Source organism: Gorilla gorilla, chromosome 2 (assembly GCF_029281585.2).
Source record: "Gorilla gorilla gorilla isolate KB3781 chromosome 2, NHGRI_mGorGor1-v2.1_pri, whole genome shotgun sequence".
Classification (NCBI taxonomy): domain Eukaryota; kingdom Metazoa; phylum Chordata; class Mammalia; order Primates; family Hominidae; genus Gorilla; species Gorilla gorilla.
Window position 1 is genome coordinate 194,983,878 of NC_086017.1, and position 20,040 is coordinate 195,003,917.

At 46.3% G+C, this 20,040-nt stretch overlaps 1 protein-coding gene and 1 pseudogene across 8 annotated transcripts in view; one reads left to right on the forward strand and one right to left on the reverse strand.

Annotated features, from left to right (window-relative positions):
• The window catches only part of PARL (presenilin associated rhomboid like), a 58,701-nt gene extending 47,813 nt beyond the window's left edge, over window positions 1–10,888 (reverse strand). For 5 of the 8 annotated variants that reach the window (XM_019024366.4, XM_055381978.2, XM_055381982.2 and 2 more), the window contains exon 1: window positions 10,685–10,865. In XM_019024366.4, coding sequence (XP_018879911.3) covers window positions 10,685–10,809 — 125 coding nt within the window. In that variant the 5' untranslated portion in view covers window positions 10,810–10,865. Of the gene's footprint in view, window positions 1–10,684 lie in introns of all 8 variants that reach the window. The other 3 variants (XM_019024365.4, XM_055381981.2, XM_004038084.5) reach the window with 3 other exon arrangements.
• Window positions 10,889–13,517: 2,629 nt separating this feature from the next.
• On the forward strand, window positions 13,518–14,412 carry LOC101137432 (small ribosomal subunit protein uS2-like; annotated as a pseudogene).
• Window positions 14,413–20,040: the final 5,628 nt, after the last annotated feature.

A 20,040-nucleotide genomic window follows, 5' to 3' on the forward strand; every position in this document is an offset into this window, starting at 1 on the left:
TTGTACTTCACAGATATCTCAAGTTTGTTACACAAATTGAAGGTTGGTGGCAACCATACATCTAGCATGTCTTTCGGCACCATTTTTCCAACAGCATGCGCTCACTTGGTGGCTCTGTGTCACATTTCGGTAATTCTCACAACACTTCAATTTTTTCGTATCTGTTATGGTGATTTGTGATCAGTGACCTTTGATGTTACTACTGAAATTGTTTTGGGTGCCATGAACCATGAGACAATGAACTTAATAATGTTGTGTAGGTTCTGACTGCTCTACCAACCAGCCATTGCCCACCTTTCCCTCTCCTTGGACCCCCCTATTCCTTGGAACACAACAATATTGACACTGGTCAATTAATAACCCTACAATCACCGCTAAGTGTTCAAGCTGAAAGGAACAGTCACATGTCTCTGGCTTGAAATCATTAGAAATAATTTTTTTTTTTTGAGATGGAGTTTTGCTCTATCACCCAGGCTGCAGTGCAGTGGCGCGATCTCGACTCACTGAAACCTCCACCTCTCGGGTGCAAGCGATTCTCCTGCCTCAGCCTCCCAAGTAGCTGGGACTACAAGCACCTGCCACCACACTGAGCTAATTTTTGTATTTTTAGCAGAGATGGGGTTTCGCCATGTTGGCCAGGCTGGTCTCGAACTCAAACCTCACGTGATCCTCCCGCCTCGGCCTCCCAAAGTGCCCAGCCAATTAGAAATAATTAAGCTTAGTGAAGAAGGCATGTCAAAAGCTGAGATAGGCCGAAAGCTAAGCCTCTGGCACAAATAGCCGACTTGTAAATACAAAGAAACAATTCTTGCCGGACATGGTGGCTCACAGCTGTAACCCCAGCACTTTGGGAAGCTAAGGCAGGAAGATCACTTGAGTTCAGGAGTTTGAAACCAACCTGGGCACCATAGTGAGATCCTGTCTCTATAAAAAATTAGCCAAGTGTGGTGGCTTGCACCTATAGTACTAGCTACTTGGGAGGCTGAGGCAGGAAGATCACTTGAGCCCAGGAGGTCAAGGTTGCAGTGAGCTACAAATGCATTGCTGCACTCCAACCTGGATGACAGAACTAGACTCTGTATCAACAACAGCAAAACTACTGAAGGAAATTTTAAGTGCTACTCCTGAGAAGAGAAAAATAGTAGGCTGGGTGTGGTGGCTCACACCTGTAATCCTAGAACTTTGGGAGGCCAAGACGGGAGGATCAACTGAGGTCAGGAGTTCGAGACCAGCCTGGCCAACAATGTGAAACTCCATCTCTACTAAAAATACAAGAATTACCTGGGCATGGTGGCGGGCGATTGTAATCCCAGCCACTGGGGAGGTTGAGGCAGGAGAATCGCTTGAACCTGGGAGGTGGAGGCTGCAGTGAGCTGAGATTGTGCCACTGCACTCCAGCCTGGGCGACAGAGCAAGACTCCGTCTCCAAAAAAAAAAAAAAAAAATAGAGTAAGAAAGCAAAACAGCCTTATTGCCAACATGGAAAAAATTACATGAATAGAAGATCAAATCAGCCACAACATTCCCTTAAGCCACAGCCAATCTAGAGCAAGACTAACTCCTTCAATTCTATGAAAGCTGAAAGAATTGAGGAAGCTGCAGGAAAAAAGTCTGAAGCTAGCAGAGGTTGGTTCATGAGGTTTAAGAAACAAGCTGTCTCTATAACACACAAGTACAACTTGAAGCAGCAAGTGTGGATGTAGTAACTGCAGCAACTTATCAAGAAGATCCTAAGATGAAGGTGGCTACACTAAACAGATTTGCAAAGCAGACAAAACAGCCTTCTACTGGAAGAAGATGCCATCTAAGACTTTCATAGCTACAGGTGAGGAGGCAATGCCTGGCTTTAAAGCTTCAAAGGACAGGCTGACTTCATTAGGCACTAATGCCGTTGGTGACTAAGTTGAAGCCAATGCTCATTTACCATTCTGAGAATCCTAGAACCCTTAAGAATGATGGTAAACTACTCTGCCCGTGCTCTATAAATCGAACAACAAAGCCTAGATTACAGCACACCTGTTTACAGCATCGTTTATGGAATATTTTTTATTTGTTTATTTTTACTTTTTGAGATGGAGTCTCACTCTGTCGCCCAGGCTGGAAGTACAGTGGCACTATCTCGGCTCACTACAACCTCCGCCTCCCAGGTTCAAGCAGTTCTGCCTCAACCCTCCGAGCAGCTGGGATCACAGGCGCCTGCCATCATGTCCAGCTAATTTTTGTGTTTTTAGTAGAGATGGGGTTTCACCGTGTTGGCCAGGGTGGTCTTGAACTCCTGATCTCAGGCGATCCACCCGCGTTGGCCTCCCACAGTGCTGGTATTATAGGCGCAAGCCACTGTGCCCAAACGGTTTACCAAATATTTTAAGCCCAATGTTGCAACCAAATGCTGAGAAAAAAAGATTCCTTTCAAAGCATTACTGTTCATTGACAATGTATCTGGTCACCCAAGAGCTCAGATGCACAGGTACAAGAAGATGAATGTTGTTTTCATGCCTGCTAACACAATGTCCATTCTGCAACCACATACATCAAGCAGGAATTTCAACTTTTAAGTCTTATTATTTAAGAAATATATTTTCTTTTTTTATTCCCCTAAGAAATACATTTTGTAAAAAAAAAAAAAAGAAAAAGAAAAAGAAAGAAAGAAAAAGAAATACATTTTGTAAGGCAATAGCCACAGAGTGATTTTTCTGATGGATCTGGGCAAGGTAAACTGAAAAGCTTCTGGAAAGGATCTACCATTCTAGATGTCATCAGGAACATTCATGATTCATGAGAGGAGGTCAAAATACCAACATTAACAGGAGTTTAGAAGAAGTTGATTACAACACTTGAGTATGACTTTGAGGGGCTCAAGACTTGAGTGGAGGAAGTAACTGCAGATGCGGTAGAATTAGAAAGGGAACTAGAGGCTGGGTGCAGTGGCTCATGCCTGTAATCCCAGCACCCTGGGAGGCCGAGGCAGACAGATCACCTGAGGTCAGGAGTTCGAGACCAGCCTGGCCAACATGGTGAAACCTCATCTTTATTAAAAATTCAAAAAAATTAACTGGGCATGGTGGTGGGTGCCTGTAATCCCAGCTACTCAGGAGGCTGAGGCAGGAGAATCGCTTGAACTAAGGAGGCAGAGGTTGCAGTGAGCCAAGATCGCACCATTGCACTTCAGTCTGGGTGACAGGAGTGAAACTCCATCTCGAAAAAAAAGAAAGAGCAAGAGAACTAGAATTAGAAGTGGAGCCTGAAGATGTGATTGAATTGCTGCAATCTCATGATCAAACTTGAACAGATGAGAAGTTGTTTCTTATGGATGAGCAAAGGAAGTGGTTTCTTGAGATGGAATCTACTCCTGGTGAAGACACTGTGAACACTGTTGAAATGACAACAAAGGATTTAGATTATTACATAAACCTAGCTGATAAAGCAGCAGCACGGTTTGAGAGGATTTACTCCTACTCTGAAAGAAGTTCTACTGTGGATAAAATGCTATCAGACAGCATCACATGCTACTGAGAAATCTTTTGTGAAAGGAGGAGTCAACCAACGTGGCGAACTTCATGTTGTCTTATTTTAAGAAATTGCCACCGCTACCCCAACCTTCAGTAACCGCCACTCTGATCAGTCCACAGCCATCAACAGAGGCAAGATCCTCCACCAGCAAAAAGATTATGACTCACTGCAGGCTCAGATGATTATTAGAATTTTTTAGTAATAAAGCATTTTAAAATTAAGGTATCTACATCTTAACAAACCACTCTAAAATGCACTGGCTTAAAACCATAATTTATTACTTTTTTTTTTTTTTTTTTTTGAGACAGTGTCACCCAGGCTGGAGCGCAGTGGCATGATCTCGGCTCACTGCAACCTCCACCTCCCAGGTACAAGCAATTCTCCTATCTCAGCCTCCTGAGTAGCTGGACTACAGGCACACACCAGCACACCTGGCTAATTTTTGTATTTTTAGTAGAGATGGGGTTTCATCATATTGGTCAGGCTGGTCTCGAACTCCTGGGCTCAAGTGATCCACCCGCCTCGGTCTCCCAAAGTGCTGGGATTACAGGCATGAGCCACCGCGCCCAGCCCCAGCCAGTACTCTTGACTGCTTAATCAGACCTGGAGAGTCTCAGATGGCTTCACTCGTACCTGGAGCCTTAGTGCTGGTTGTTGTCTGCTTGCTCTTTCACCACCCTGTCCTTGGTGTTCAGTAGTCTAGTGGGGGCTTCTACCATGACAGAGGGAGTGTTCCAAGTGGGCAAAGGGAAAAGCTGCAAGGTCTTCTGACGCCGACTCTGGACCTTGCACAATATTACTTCCACCACATGCTACCGATCAAACTAAGCCGCAAGTCCAACCCAGCTCCAAGGAATAGGGAAGTTGACTCCAATTTCGGATAAGAACTACAAAATATTGTGGCCATGGTGTTTTATCTACCACACTAGATGTGGCAGAGGCAGTTATGCTTCCTAGTCTAGAGCAGTAATTCTCAATTCTGGCTATACATTAGAACTGCCTGGTGAGCTCTTAAAAGTCCTACACCATGGCTCTACCTTATAACAAATGAGAATCTCTAGGAGTGGACCCAAGGCCTTAGTAGTTGTAAGACCTCCCCAGGTGATTCTCATGTGCCGCCAGAGTCAAGATCTATTCATACCACAGGTTTGGGGAAACTTTAGTCTACATACACATCACCTGGAAATCTCATTAAAAACATTGTAATTTAGTAGGTCTGGGGCAAGGTGAGTCTGAGATTTTGCATATCTAAACAAGCTCCTAAGTTAGGGGTTGTCAAACTGTGGCCTATAGAGTGGATTTGAGTCTCCAACTAAGAATGGTTTTCACACGTTTAAAGAGTTGTTTAAAAAGAAAGAGAAAGAATATGCAACAAAGACCACATGCGGCCATATTTTCTATCTGACCTTTTACAAACTAAGTTTGCCAAACCCCTGTCCTAGATGATACCCAAACTGCTAGTTCATGAACCACTTGGAATAGCAAGGAGCTAGAACCTGATTCCTCACTCTTCCAACAATACTTGTACTTAAATTAGAATGGTTTGTTGTCCCACAGATTAATCCTATCTAGGTAACCAAATAAAGAATTCCAATACAAATGTTTCACTAGGACTTACTCCCAGCATCCATGCCCTCTTCTCCTTTTCCAAACCATACTCTAGAATTTCCAGCCATTTCATTTGATGAGACACACCAAGCCCACGATTGGCTTAAGCCAAATTTCACATCCCATTCCTTGGCAACTTCAAGGGATTCAAGGATGGGCACCTGTCCCAAGTTAGGCCAATCTGGTCCAGTGAAATTCAATTTCAAGATTTTGTTTGTGATAACGGAGAAGACAACTTTTTTTCCTGCTAGATTTGCACCTAAAAATATATAGCCCCAAGAGCTGCTGGCAGCCATCTTATAACCACAAGGAGATAGCATGCTGAGAGAATAAAGCCAACATTTAGGAAACAGAGACAAGCCATGGAGAAAATGGTGTCTGGTGACAATTTGAGACACTGGACTTGTCTCGCTAGAAGCCAGTCCTACCTCTACACTTTTGAACTTCATAAACCAATAAATTCCCCTAATTGTTTAGGTCAGTTACAGTTTGGTTTTCTATTGGAATAAGGATGCTTTTAGATGTAGTATGTTTATTACATATTATATAAGGTACATTTTCTCTTTTTAGTGAGCTTTCATTTTAAATTTCCTTTTTTTTGGTGGGGGGGGGAGGTCCTCGCTCTGTCACCCAGGCTGGAGTGCAGTGGCACCATCTCAACTCACTACAACCTTCGCCTCTCGAGTTCAAGTGATTCCCCTGCCTCAGCCTCCCAAGTAGCTGGGATTACAGATGCCTGCCACCAGGACCGACTTTTTTTTGTTTGTTTGTATTTTTAGTAGAGACAGGGTTTCGCCATATTGGCCAGGCTGGTCTCGAACTCCTGACCTCAGGTGATCCGCCTGCCTCAGCCTCCCAAAGTGCTCCCAAAGGATTACAGGAGTGAGCCACTGCACCCGGCCTTAAATTTCTTAAAGTGTGAAACAAGGAAAAGCATGATAAATGTCCCTAATTGCAAATGTTTGCTATCTTATTCACAGGTTTAGGTTATTCACCTCTTCCCAATCAGATGGGTATATAAGACAGGGAAATAAATTACTTACCTGAATAAGTTGGAAAACAAAGTGAAGCGCCGCAATAAAATGGATGGGGATGGGAAAGAGGGTCCCTTGAGGCATATGACAACTCACGACAGCAGGCCTGCCTTGACTCTGCTGCTTTGGTCCTTCTGCCAGGAACTAGTGATTTGGGGAAGCAATCAAATGTGCTCAAAGTGGGAGGATGTCATGAATACTTAAGTTGCCACCAGCCACAGTTATGGTTCAGTTTTTTTTTCGTTTTTAAGACAGAGTTTTGCTCCTGTTGCCCAGGTTGGAGTGTAATGCCGTGATCTTGGCTCACTGCAACCTCCGCTTTCCGGGTTCAGGCGATTCTCCTTCCTCAGCCTCCCAAGTAGCTGAGATTACAGGTGCCTGCCACCACACCTGGCTAATTTTTGTGTTTTTAGTAGAGAAGGGGTTTCACCACGTTGGCCAGGGTGGTCTCGAACTCCTGACCTCAGGTGATCCACCCACCTCAGCCTCCCAAAGTGCTGGGATTACAGGCATGAGCCACTGTGCCCGGCCAGCTCAGATTTTTTTTTTTTTAATACAATCCTATAACTTTTAAGTAGAAAAAGTTACACCAATATATGTGTTCACCTAATAGTGAGTGACAACACAGTCTCATAAATGTTTTGGTTTTTTGTTTTATTTTTTGGGTCTTTTTTTGAGACAGGGTTGCACTCTCTCACTCAGGCTGGAGGACAGTGGCGCCTTCATACCTCACAGCAACCTTCACCTTCCGGCCTCAAGCAATCCTCCTCCCTTAGCCTCCCACGTGGCTGAGACCAGAGGCAAGCACCACCATACCCACTAATTTTTTTTTACTTTTTGTAGAGACAGGAGTCTCCCTATATTGCCCAGGCTGGTCTCAAACTCCTAGACTCAAGTGATCTTCCTGCCTCAGCCTCCCAAAGTGCTGGGACTGCAGGCCTGTGCCACCGCACAGCCTTTGTGCATTTTTTTTTTTTTTTTTTCAGATGAAGTCTTGCTCTTGTCCCCCAGGCTGGAGTGCAGTGACGCAATCTCGGCTCACTGCAACCTCCGCCTCCTGGGTTCAAGCGATTCTCCTGCCTCGGCCCCCCGAGTAGCTGGGATTACAGGCCCCTGCCACCATGCCTGTCTAATTTTTGTATTTTTAGTAGACACGGGTTTTCACCATGTTGGCCAGGCTGGTCTAGAACTCCTGACCTCAGGTGATCCACCCGCCTCGGCCTCCCAAAGTGCTGGGATTACAGGCATGAGCCACCACGCCCAGCCTGTGCATTGTTTTTAAGAGTGCAACGGTAAAGACAATACAACTTAAATATACAGGTCAGTGTTAATGTTTATGTTACTCAAGATTTGTATGAACAAATTAAGTAGAAATGGCCTAATGTTCAAATGGAGACAAAATGTGTCTAAGCACACACAATTGATTAGATTCATTCCACTTAGAACAAAATAGAGCCCGAGGCATGGTAGTGTGTACCTGTAGTCCTTGCTACCAGGCAGGCTGACGGGGGGATCCCTTGAACCCAGGAGTTTGAGGCTGCAGTGAGCTATGATAGTGCCACTGCACTTCAACCTAGGTGACAGAACAACTCGCCTCTAAAAATGGGTGGGAGGATGGATTCTACATAAACTCTGGCATAACAAAATTATTTTCTTGACCCCATCTTGAGTTAATAGATGGTCAGTTGAGTTAATAGATGGTCAGTTAAAACAAAATATAATATATACGATTGACTAATATGTCAAGTATCTTACTTAAAGATATTTTGAGGCTAGGCATGGTGACTCAAGCCTGTAATCCCAACACTGGGAGGCAGAGGCAGGCAGATCACTTGAGACCAGGAGTTCGAGACCAGCCTGGCCAACACAGCAAAACCCCGTCTCTACAAAAAACACAAAACTTAGCTAGGCATCATGGTGGTGCATGCCTGTAATCCCAGCTACTCGGGAGGCTGAGGCAGGAGAATCGCTTGAACCCGGGAGGCGGAAGTTGCAGTGAGCTGAGATCGTGCCACTGCACTCCAGCCTGGGAAACAGAGCAAGACAATGTCTCTAAAAAAAAAAATATATATATATACACACACACACACACACACACACACACACACATATATACACACACATATATATACACACACTTATATACACACATATACACACATATATACATATATGCACATATATACACACATATATACATATATATGCACATATATATACACACACATATATAGAGAGAGGGACAGAAAGAGAGAGACTATCATCTCAATATAAACTTTCCATACAAACGGCAAACTTTTTAAAAATATAAAATGTTAAGTGTTACAATTCAACTATTTTCTTCCCTTGGATAGTTTCATACAACTGGCAAATTAAACAGGTTTCCACTTTCAAGCCTCAAACCTTGGTAACAGTAAAGTTTACGAGGAGCCCAAATAAGATTTTTTTTCCCTTTTGTGTAAAAGGCCAGATAGAAGATATTTCGGTCTTTGTGGACTACTGAAATCTGTCACATATTACTATTTTTGTTTTACAATCCTTTAAAAATGTAAACCATTCTTGGCTGGTGGGCCACCTTGGGCCTGCAGTAGTTTTCAGACCCTAGTATCACCACCTAGAGTGCTTGTAAAATGCAAATTCCTGGTCCCACTTCAGGCCTATTATTAATAAATCAAATGACATGGATTGGGTCATTCTTCTGCACGCTAATTTCAAAGCCATAAGAAGTCAACATACAGCTAATAAAGGTTATATATAAGGTAAACTGATACTATTAACTTTAAGAACTTATTCCCAGAGGCAAATGCTCTATTTCAGGCCTACATTCTCATGTATATTTTTTATGCAACCACGAAAATGTCATTTTCAAACTTTCTATACAAATGGCAAGCTTTTCAGACATTAAATACTAATCTTCAACATTTCATGTGTTTCTGGTTCACTGTTTCAAATGGTCTTTATACTCAATTTTTACTAGAGGCTCATTAGTTTTCTTTTGCTTCCCCTTCCTAAAACCAATACGGTGATGTGTACATAAATCTTAAATGTTTAACACACTTCCTGTTGCTTCCTAATACATGTACAGTATTTATTTATTTTACATGGAGTCTCACTCTGTTGCTCAAGCTGGAGTGCAATGGCACGATCTCGGCTCACTGTAACCTCCGCCTCCCAGGTTCAAGCCATTCTCCTGCCTCAGCCTCCCGAGTAGCTGGGATTACAGGCGCCCGCCACCATGCCCCGCTAATTTCTTGTATTTTTAGTAGAGACGGGGTTTTGCAATGTTGGCCAGGCTGGTCTTGAACTCCTGACTTCAGGTGATCCACCTGCCTCAGCCTCCCAAACTGCTAGGATTACAGGCGTGTGAGCCACCACGCCCGGCCAGTATTAATCTTTTCTTCCCCTCTTAAACCATGCAATCTCAAATGGGATTACCATCTCCATCTGTCCTCATTTTCCACCTCCCCAGGAGTTTAAGATTAGTGCCTGACAGATCTATGTTAGTGTATGAAGATACAATGTATGTAAAGTTTTCACAAGTCCCTGATAAAATTCACCTGGAATGCTTGTCGGACATACAGGTTCTTCCACTCCACCCACCCCTCTCCTGATTGTGATTTGGGAGGACTGGGGTGAGGCCTGGGACATAAAATCCATACAAACTCTTCAGGTGATCCTTGAGATTAGGCAATGGCTCCGCCACATTACAGCCTCGATTATTTACCACTGACTATCCCACGTGTTGATAAACAATGTTTCTTATCAGCAATCAGGTGGATTCGAGGCACCCATCTAACCAAGTCAGAAATTGGAAGGAATGAAGTTTTGAACAGAAGAGGAGGAAAATTTTCAAAGCCAAATGCACATCAGATTCTTAAACAGGTGAGGAATTTCTCTCTTCTCTCTCAAATTAGAAATGAATTACTGTGATGCAAAAATCAGCAATACTGATCAACCATACGCTTCACACTTCTACTCGGAAGGTTCGGCAGTTTTCTTTCCAAATCAACCGGAAACGAAATCTTCCACTGTCTCAATTCAACAATAAAGCCTCTCCTACGACTTTGCCAGACACAAAGTGATACCTTCCATCAGACTTCGTCCTCCCTTAGATCACAAGCTAAAGAAGGCGACTAGTTGTAATGGAACACAACCTTTATAATTAGATGGAAAAAGAATAAAAACCGCCATTCTACCAGCTGTACTAACTGCTTCACTTCAGAAACTGGCTCAACAGTTTCCACTCGCGATTATGAAGTGTGGCACGCAATGAACCTTCAGCTTAGTTCCCCTTCCAGTCACGTCCTTCCCAATGGGAAAGGAGAAAGCGCAGGCTCGCGGGGGCTGGGCTGGGCAAGGGGAGCGAGAAGCGAGGACTGGACGGAGGCGAGAGAGGAGAGAGAAGGGGCAGGTAAGGTGAAGCGGGTGAGCGGGGGCCAGCACAAGAGGCCCAGACGGCCTCCGCCCCTGAGGATACACGGCCAGAGCTCAGGGACCAAGAGGCGAGAAGACCAGAGCGCGGCGGCTATTACCTGCGTCCGAGGAGCTGCGGCGGGGTTAGGGCCGCAGTGAGCTCCTCGCAGCTGCGGCCGCCCACCGACGCACCCCACGCCTGGCCGCAGCCCCAGCCTCTCTGCGCCCAGCCTCGCCACGCCATCTTCCCAACCTCTGCCCCACCATGGCCCGACCTTACCAGCCCCAGAGGCGCAACTACTTCCGGGGCGAAGGCAACACCATAGAGCACGAGGAGCAGTCTAGAGCGCCCCCGCGCGGCTGAGCGGCAGCCGAACCAGCCACGGTGCCGGGACGACCGGCTGGCGCCCTTCTGTCCCACCGCTTCCCCTCCCACTGCTCAGCTGGCTCCGGGAGTGACCTGCGAGAGTGGCCCGGCCTCCCCGCATTTGCAGATGAGGAGGATGGGGCCAGAGCGAAGAGGGACAACTGACATTTTTTCGAGTAACGGCACATACCAGGCGCTTTGCCTAAGATCGCATTTAATCGTCACAGCACTGCTAGAGGTAGATGTCATCACTGTTTCACTTTGCCTCTGGTCAGAGGGGATAGGACTTGCCCGGAGTTGAAGGGCTGGTCCCTAGAGGAACCAACGTGGCAAGCCAAGTTTTCTTAAATTACTACTTTTTTCTGCATCTCACCACTTCGTGTTATTCTGTATGCCTTTAACAAAGTCCAAGCCTATCGGGCGAGGTGGCTCACCCCTTTAATCCCAGCACTTTGGGAGGCCGAGGCCGGCGGATCACCTGAGGTCAGGAGTTCGATACCAGCCCGGCCAATATGGTGAAACTCCGTCTCTACTAAAAGTACAAAAATTAGCCGGGCATGGTGGCAGGGGCCTGTAATCCCAGCTACTCAGTTGGCTGAGGCAGGAGAATTGCTTGAACCTGGGAGGCGGAGGTTGCAGTGAGCCGAGATTGCACCACTGCACTCCAGCCTGGGTGACAGAGCGAGATCTGTCTCAAAAAAATTACAAATACAAATACAAAAATTAGCTGGGCGTGGTGGCGCAAACCTGTAATCCCAGCTACTCAAGAGGCTGAGGTGGGAGAATCACTTGAACTTGGGAGGTTGCAGTGAGCCGAGATCGTGCCAGCCTGGGCAACAGAGTGAGACCCTTTCTCATAAATAAATAAGTAAATAAACACAAAATCCAAGCCTGAAAAGAAAAGCGGGTTTTCGCTTTTTCATAATCCATCCCTCACCTACCTGTCAGTTAGCTTGATTCCCTGCCATTCCATTCCCCCCGACCCTAGCTGCAGCCATACTGTCATTGGCCATTACTCAAAGGCACCATCCGCGTTCCCACTGCTGAGCATTCACGCTACCGTTCTCACCACTTGAAACACCTAACCGACTTGTCCTTCAGGTCAGCCTCAAGTGTCACCTCTTCCAGGAGGCCTTTCCCAGACCTCCACTCCAATTTAGATTCCCTTCCTTTGTACTCACATACCGCTTTATGCTTACCTCTGCAATAGCACTTCATTCATTCCATAAGCTCTTATTAAGCACCTACAGTGTGTCAGGTGATGTGTTAAACCTGGGGATACAATTGAGAGGACACTATATCTGACCTCACAAAGATTCTATTGTATTGGGGGAGAAGGCTCTGTAGGAGTCTAGAGAGGGCGGTTATAGCCCAATTGAAGGAAGGGGCATGGGAGGCTCGGGGAGAAGGCTTCCCAGAGAAACTGATAGAGGTCACCAAGAGAAGAGGATTGAAGTGTTCCTCCGAGAGAATAGCATTTGTGATGTCTCCCAGCACACTACTTGTTTGAAAAACTAAAATAAATTCACGCCTTTTCCACACAACCCAGAGAGGGGCCCATACGGCATTGTTCTAGATTCTCTGTGGGCGGCAAGCCATCCAGGGGCCGAGGCAAGAGACCAAGGGCACAAGCTGTTCCAGTATAATAAAATATATAAAACAACAAGAGTTATACTAGATCTAGATCATAAACATGATTATATATGAATATCATTAATCATCAGTTTGTAGCAATTACTCTTTATTCCAATATTATAATAATCCTCGCTCTATAATCATAACCTAGGAAAAACCAGGCCATACAGAGGCAGGAGCTGAGGGGACATAGTGAGGAGTGACCAAAAGATAAGAGTGCGAGCCTTCTGTTATGCCCAGACAGGGCCACCAGAGGGCTCCTTGGTCTAGCGGTAATGCCAGCGTCTGGGAAGATGCCCGTTGCCAAGTGGACTGTGGTCTAGCGGTAGCGTGTCAAGGAAAAACACCTGCTACTTAGTAGTCCCCGGGGGAGTTTAGAGAAGACTTTACTCCTCCACCTCTTGTGGAGAGCCTGACATTAGTCAGGCTTTCCCGCAGTTATCCGGAGGCCTAACCGTCTCCCTGTGATGCTGTGCTTCAGTGGTCACACTCCTAGTCTGCCTTCGTGTTCCATCCTGTACACCTGGCTCTGCCTTCTAGATAGCAGTAGCAAATTAGTGAAAGTACCAAAAGTCTCTCATAATGGTGTAAGTTGTTTTTCTCTTTGTCTCCTCTCTCTCTCTGCCTCGGCTGCCAGGCAGGGAAGGGCCCCCATTCAGTGGACACGTGACCCACGTGGCCTTACCTATCATTGGAGATGGCTCACTCTCCTTATCCTGCCCCTTTGTCTTGTATCCAATAAATATCAGTGCAGCCTGGCATTTGGGGCCACTACCGGTCTCCGTGTCTTGGTGGTAGTGGTCCCCCGGGCCCAGCTGTCTTTTCTTTTATCTCTTTGTCTTGTGTCTTTATTTCTACGCTCTCTCGTCTCTGCATGTGGGGAGAGACCCACCGACCCTGTGGGGCTGGTCCCTACAATTCTCATTGTAACTTAAAGGGAAACTTTCACAATGTCTAGAGCCCTTGATGTACTGCAAATGAAGGAGGAGGATGTCCTTAAGTTCCTTGCAGCAGGAACCCACTTAGGCGGTACCAACCTTGACTTCCAAATGGAGTAGCACATCTGTAAGAAGAAAAGTGATGGTGTCTACATCCTACATCTGATGAGGACCTGGGAGAAGCAGGAAGTTTCTGCTGGCAGCTCGTGCCATCGCTGCCTTTAAAAACCCTGCTGATGTCAGTGTCATGTCCTCTAGGAATACTGGCCAGAGGGCTGTGCTGAAGTTTGCTGCTGCCACTGGAGCCACTCCAATTGTTGGCCGCTTCACTCCTGGAACCTTCACTAGCCAGACCCAGGCAGCCTTCAGGGAGCCACGGCTTCTAGTGGTTACTGATCCCAGGGCTGACCACCAGCCTCTCACAGAGACATCTTATGTTAACCTACCTACCATTGCTCTATGTCACACAGATTTTCCTCTGCGCTATGTGGACATTGCCATCACATGCAACAACAAGGGAGCTCCCTCAGTGGGTCCGAGCTGGTGGATGCTGGCCCTGGAAGTTCTGCGCGTGTGTGGCACCATTTCCCTCGAACACCCATGGGAGGTCATGCCTGATCTCTACTTCTACAGAGATCCTGAAGAGATTGGAAAAGAGGAGCAGGCTGCTGCTGAAAAGTCTGTGACCAAGGAGGAATTTCAGGGCAAATGGACTGCTCCAGCTCCTGAGTTCACCGCTCTTCAGCCTGAGGTTGGAGACTGGTCTGATGGTGTGCAGGTGCCCTCTGTGCCTATTCATCAGGTCCCTACTGAAGACTGGAGTGCTCAGCCTGCCACAGAAGACTGGTCTTCAGCTCCCACTGCTCAGGCCACTGAATGGGTAGAAACAACCACTGAATGGTCTTAAGCTGTTCTTGCACAGGCTCTTAAGCAACATGGAAATAATGTTGATGGAAAATACACATCAGTTTCTAAAAAATAAATTCACTTTGGTTATATCAGAGGTGTCAAGTCTGGGATTTGATTTTACCCATTTGCAAGCTAAAAGATTGGATGTTGGCAAAAGACAGGAGACTCCTGGGTCAGAGACAAAACACTTTATATTACCATGGCATGTTCTCCAAGTCCCATGGTGGCAATGCCATGAGCCAAATGGATGCTGAACATGCAGTGGATTTGCATCTCAACCAAAGAATACTGAGCCTGGGGAATCTACTGTTTAATAGTAAGTTTTTATAGTAAACAAGCGAACAGTCTTGAAAGGTAGAGATGTTTTCCTCAAGAGCAAAGGGCAGTTGGCTTATAACCTTGGAAGAAAGATAATATCACCCTAGAGAGCGCAGGCTTGTGTGCTGCCTATCGTAAAAGATTCTAATGCCATGGCGGGGCATAGGGGCTCATGCCTGTAATCCCAGTATTTTGGGAGGCTGAGGTGGGTGGATCACTTGAGGCAAGGAGTTCAACGCCAGCCTGGCCAACATGGTAAAACCCCATCTCTACTAAAAATAGAAAAATTAGCCAGGCTTGGTGGCACACGTCTGTAGTTCCAGCTACTCAGGAGGCTGAGGCAAGAGAATCACCTGAACCCAGGAGGCGGAAGTTGCAGTGAGCCAAGACTGTGCCACTGCACTCCAGCCTGGGGGACAAAGCGAGACTTTGTCTCAAAAAAAATAATAATCATTAAATAAATAAAAGATTCTGATTCAGCCAGGCACGGTGGCTCTAGCACTTTGGGAGTCCTAGGTGGGTGGATCACCCGAGGTCAGGAGTTCGAGACCAGCCTGGCCAACGTGGTGAAACCGCGTCTCTACTAAAAATACAAAAATTAGCCAGGTGTGGTGGTACACGCCTGTAATCCCAGCTACCCAGGAGGTTGAGGCAGGAGAATCACTGGAACCATGGAGGCAGAGGCTGCAGTGAGCTGAGATCATGCCATTGCACTCCAGCCTGGGCAACAGAGCAAGACTCTGTCTCAAAATAAATAAATAAAAGATTCTACTTCCTCAGTTCAGAATTCCTCTCCTTAATGCAACCCACTGAGTCTGCAGGTACAGTCCAGCCCTCTTCACATTGCTCCATGAGAATTGGGACTCAAGGAACCAGCACAAAAATTCTAATAGTCTGGCTAATGCTATTGCTGTGGGTAATAAATTGTCCTTCATTTCTGACCCAGGAGTCTTGTATTTTCTGCCAGCACCCATAAAACTATACCAGGCTAACTTGTTAGTTTTCAAGTAGGGTGAAATATTAGACCCTTCACGATTCTCTATAAGGATCTGTGAATTTACCATTTCAGAGGGTGAGAGCTTCTCTTAGGGACTGAAAAGAACTTGGGTGTGGCCATAGGGCTGATGGCTGAAGAGGAACAAACTGAAAATCACTAAACATGAGGGAGCTCAGAAACAGAGAGGTCCTGGACGTTGACTGCATTGCTCACATGAACCTGAGGTCTTCAGGGTGATGGCAGGACTTGGAATGAAATCCTAACATTTCAGTGAAGAAGAGGGTGACTAGAAGGCTATTAATAGTGCTGAAGAGGTGCTAGAGATAAAGGAGACAGTTTCAGCAGAGGAGACATATGTGGTCAAGGTGGTCTTTGGGCAAGTAATCTGGAAGAATTATGAGGGCATGAGGAAGATGCTCACCGCCGGAACCTAAGGGGCCTGGGGCTGGGGTGTGCTGAATATCCTCTGCTTGCCCCTCCAGCTCACTCTCATACACTGCTCCAGGCCACCGGAGGCTGACTTTTTTTTTTTTTTTTTTTTTTTGAGACGCTCTCTCGCCCAGGCTAGAGCACAGTGGTGCGATCTCTGCTCACTGCAACCTCCGTCTCCCAGGTTCAAGTGATTCTCCTGCCTCAGCCTCCCAAGTAGCTGGGATTATGAGTGCCCCCTACCATGCCTGGCTAATTTTTGTATTTTATTATTTTCTTTTTAGACAGAGTCTCATTCTGTCGCCAGGCTGGAGTGCAGTGGCACTCCAGCTCACTGCAACCTCTGCCTCCCGGGTTCAAGCGATTCTCCTGCCTCAGCTTCCTGAGTAGCTGGGATTACAGGCACATGCCACCACACCTAGCTAATTTTTGTATTTTTAGTAGAGATGAGGTTTCACCATGTTAGCCAGGATGGTCTCGATCTCTTTACTTTGTGATCCGCCTGCCTCGGCCTCCCAAAGTGTTGGGATTATAGGCGTGAGCCACTGTGCCTGGCCTAATTTTTGTATTTTTAGTAGAGACAGGGTTTCACCATATTGGTCAGGCTGGTCTTGAACTCCTGACCTCAGGTGATCCACTCGCCTCGGCCTCCCAAAGTGCTGGGATTACAGGTGTGAGCCACCGCGCCCGGCCAGGAGGCTGACCTTTATGGACTACATCAATGGGCTCTCTTGCTCTCTGGCTCCTAGCTGGGCTCAGCCAATTACAGCCACAAACAAGAGATTGGAGCATAAGGGAAAAATGAGTTTAGAGCACTTATTCTTCCCAGTCCCTCCCTTCTTGAGCCACATGCATTGGCTTCTGTGTTCTCTGTTCTGAAACTCTCCTCATTGCTCCATTTGAGTGAGTGAGCGTGCCCTTTCTGATCAGAACCTGAACTGGCACAGGAAACAAGCACCCTCCATTCAGAGGCTGCAGGAGCATCCTCAGGGGACAGCCAGGGCTCAGTCAGCTGACAAAGGGAAGGACTGGGTAAGGTGTGCTGACCATGAACCAGGCGAAGGAATATTTATTGATTATTGTTAGTAGTTGCAATTTATTGGGCACTTAGCATGTACCAGGGACTGTGCTAGGTATTCTTAATGCATTATTATATTTTTAAATTTATTTTTATTTATTTATTTTTTTGAGATAGTCTCGCTATATTGCCCAGGCTAGAGTGCAGTGGTGCCATCTCTGCTCACTGCAACCTCCGCCTCCTAGATTCAAGCAATTCTTGTGCCTCAGCCTCCTGAGTAGCTGGGATTACAGGTGCCCGCCACTAAGTCCAGCTAATTTTTGTATTTTTAGTAGAGACAAGGTTTCACCATATTTGGCCAGGCTGGTCTCGAACTCCTGACCTCAAGTGATCCGCCCGCCTCGGCCTCCCAAAGTACTGGGATTATAGGCGTGAGTCACCACACCCGGCTGCATTATTATACATATATACGTATATACGTATATATGTACATATATACGTATATATGTACATATATACGTATATACATATATACACATATATACGTATATACATATACATGTATATATACACATATATACATATATACATATATACACATATATATACATGTATACATATATATACACGTATATATATACACGTGTATATATATATATATATATATATTTTTTTTTTTTTTTTTGAGACAGAGTCTTGTTCTGTCACCCAGGCTAGAGTGTGGTGGCGTGATCTCAGCTCACTGCAACCTCCACCTCCTGGGTTCAAGCGATTCTTCTGCCTCAGCCTCTCAAGTAGCTGGAACTATAGGCGTGCGCCACCACACCCAGCTAATTTTTGTATTTTTAGTAGAGACAGGGCTTCACCATGTTAGCCAGGCTGGTCTCGAACTCCTAACCTCAGGCAATCCGCCCGCTTCAGCCTCCCAAAGTGCTGGGATTACAGGTGTGAGCCACTGCGCCTGGCCGCATTATTATATTTAATGTTAATATCAATCAAATGAGTTAGCATTATTATCTCCACTTTGCAGATGAGGGAACTGAGGCTTATTGATATTCTGATACTTTCTAACTAATTCACCGGCTAGCTCCTGACTTTTGTTGCCATAAATTCAGGCTGGCCCGGTGGCTCACACCTGTGATCCCAGCACTTTGGGAGGCCGAGATGGGCAGATCACCTGAGGTCAGGAGTTTGAAACCAGCCTGGTCAACATGGTGAAACCCTGTCTCTACTAAAAATACAAAAATTAACCAGGCATGGTGGCGCGTGCCTATAATCCCAGCTACCCGGGAGGCTGAGGCAGGAGAACTGCTTGAACCCGGGAGGTGGGGGTTGCAGTGAGCCAAGATCACTGAACTCCAGCCTGGGTGACAGAGTGAGACTCCATCTCAAAAATTAATTAATTAATTCAGATAATTGTATCTACCTTGTCACTTTGGTATTTAAATGGCTTCGTCTATGTTAGGTGCCCAGTGCACTTCCTAGCACACGGTTGGCAATCAACACATGGCAGCTATTGTCATATCGTCATGAGGATGTGGAAGCTGAAAGGGAAGCCTATCCACAGGGGAAGGGCTCCCTGCAGCGTCATCATTTTAGAGCTAAAAACAAAGGTGCGAGTGCTTTTGGATGCTGTCTAGGGGAAGGAGACCCCTGCCAACATAAACAGAGCATTCATCGCCCGCCAGGCCCTGTGCTGGGCATTGTCACTCCCGACAATCCTAAAGGAAGCCTCCATTTGTCATATGAGGAGACCGAAGCACACAAGGACTGGGTTATTGAGAGCAAAACTGGGATTTCAACCAAGGCCAAAGCCCAAGTGAGGGAAAGCTTCCTGGAGGAGTTGGCCTTTCAATGGAATAACACGCAGAGGGCTGGACAGGATCAAAGACAGGAGGCTGGATGGTGGAGAGGATGAGTGTTAGAAGGGGCTGCAAGCTCCAGACAGGGGCTCTAACAGAGAAAGGGTTAGGAAAGTGAGGTAGGAAGCAGGTGAATTAGAGCCTGGCTTTGTTTTCTCTGCCCCAGATCCTGCCTGGATCACAGACAGCTGCCAGCTCAGGGTGGGACCTCCCAGGCCTGAGAACCCCAGGCTGTCTCCTGCTCTCTGGGACCCCACTTGCCTAGTGCTTTCCCGTCTGGACTCCCGAGGCCCTGGATATGGCACCGCACAGAAAATAAGATATCTATGAGAAAGCTCCAGGATTTCACAAAGCCTGAAGAAAGGCCAGAGGCTAATTCATACATCATGGTTTTTGTTTTTTGTTAGGTTTTGTTTTGAGACAGGGTCTTACTCTGTCAGCCAGGCTGGAGTGCAGTGGCACGATCTCTGCTCACTGCAATCTTCGCCTCCTGGGTTCAAGCGCTTCTCCTGCCTCAGTCACCCAAGTAGCTGAGACTATGGTGTGCACCACCACGCCCGGCTAATTTTCGTATTTTTAGTAGAGATGGGGGTTAACCATGTTGCCCAGGCTGGTCTTGAACTCCTGGCCTCAAGTGATCCACCCACCTCAGCCTTCCAAAGTGCTGGGATTACAGGCGCAAGCCATTAAGCCTGGCCAATACGTCATGTTTTATTTCTGGCTAGACTCCTTTCAGCCTGGTGTAGCAGTAATGATTGATCTCCTACTAATTAGAAACATTGGTTCATTCATATGTACGTCCTTTAAATAACACAAAAGAGAGAGGTAAGGCATTTCCTTTTTTTTTTTTGAGACGGAGTCTCATTCTGTCTCCTAGGCTGTAGTGCAGTGGTGCAATCTCTGCTTACTACAACCTCCGCCTCCCAGATTCAAGCGATCCTCCTGCCTCAGCCTTCAGAGTAACTGGGATTACAGGCACGTGCCACCATACCAAGTTAATTT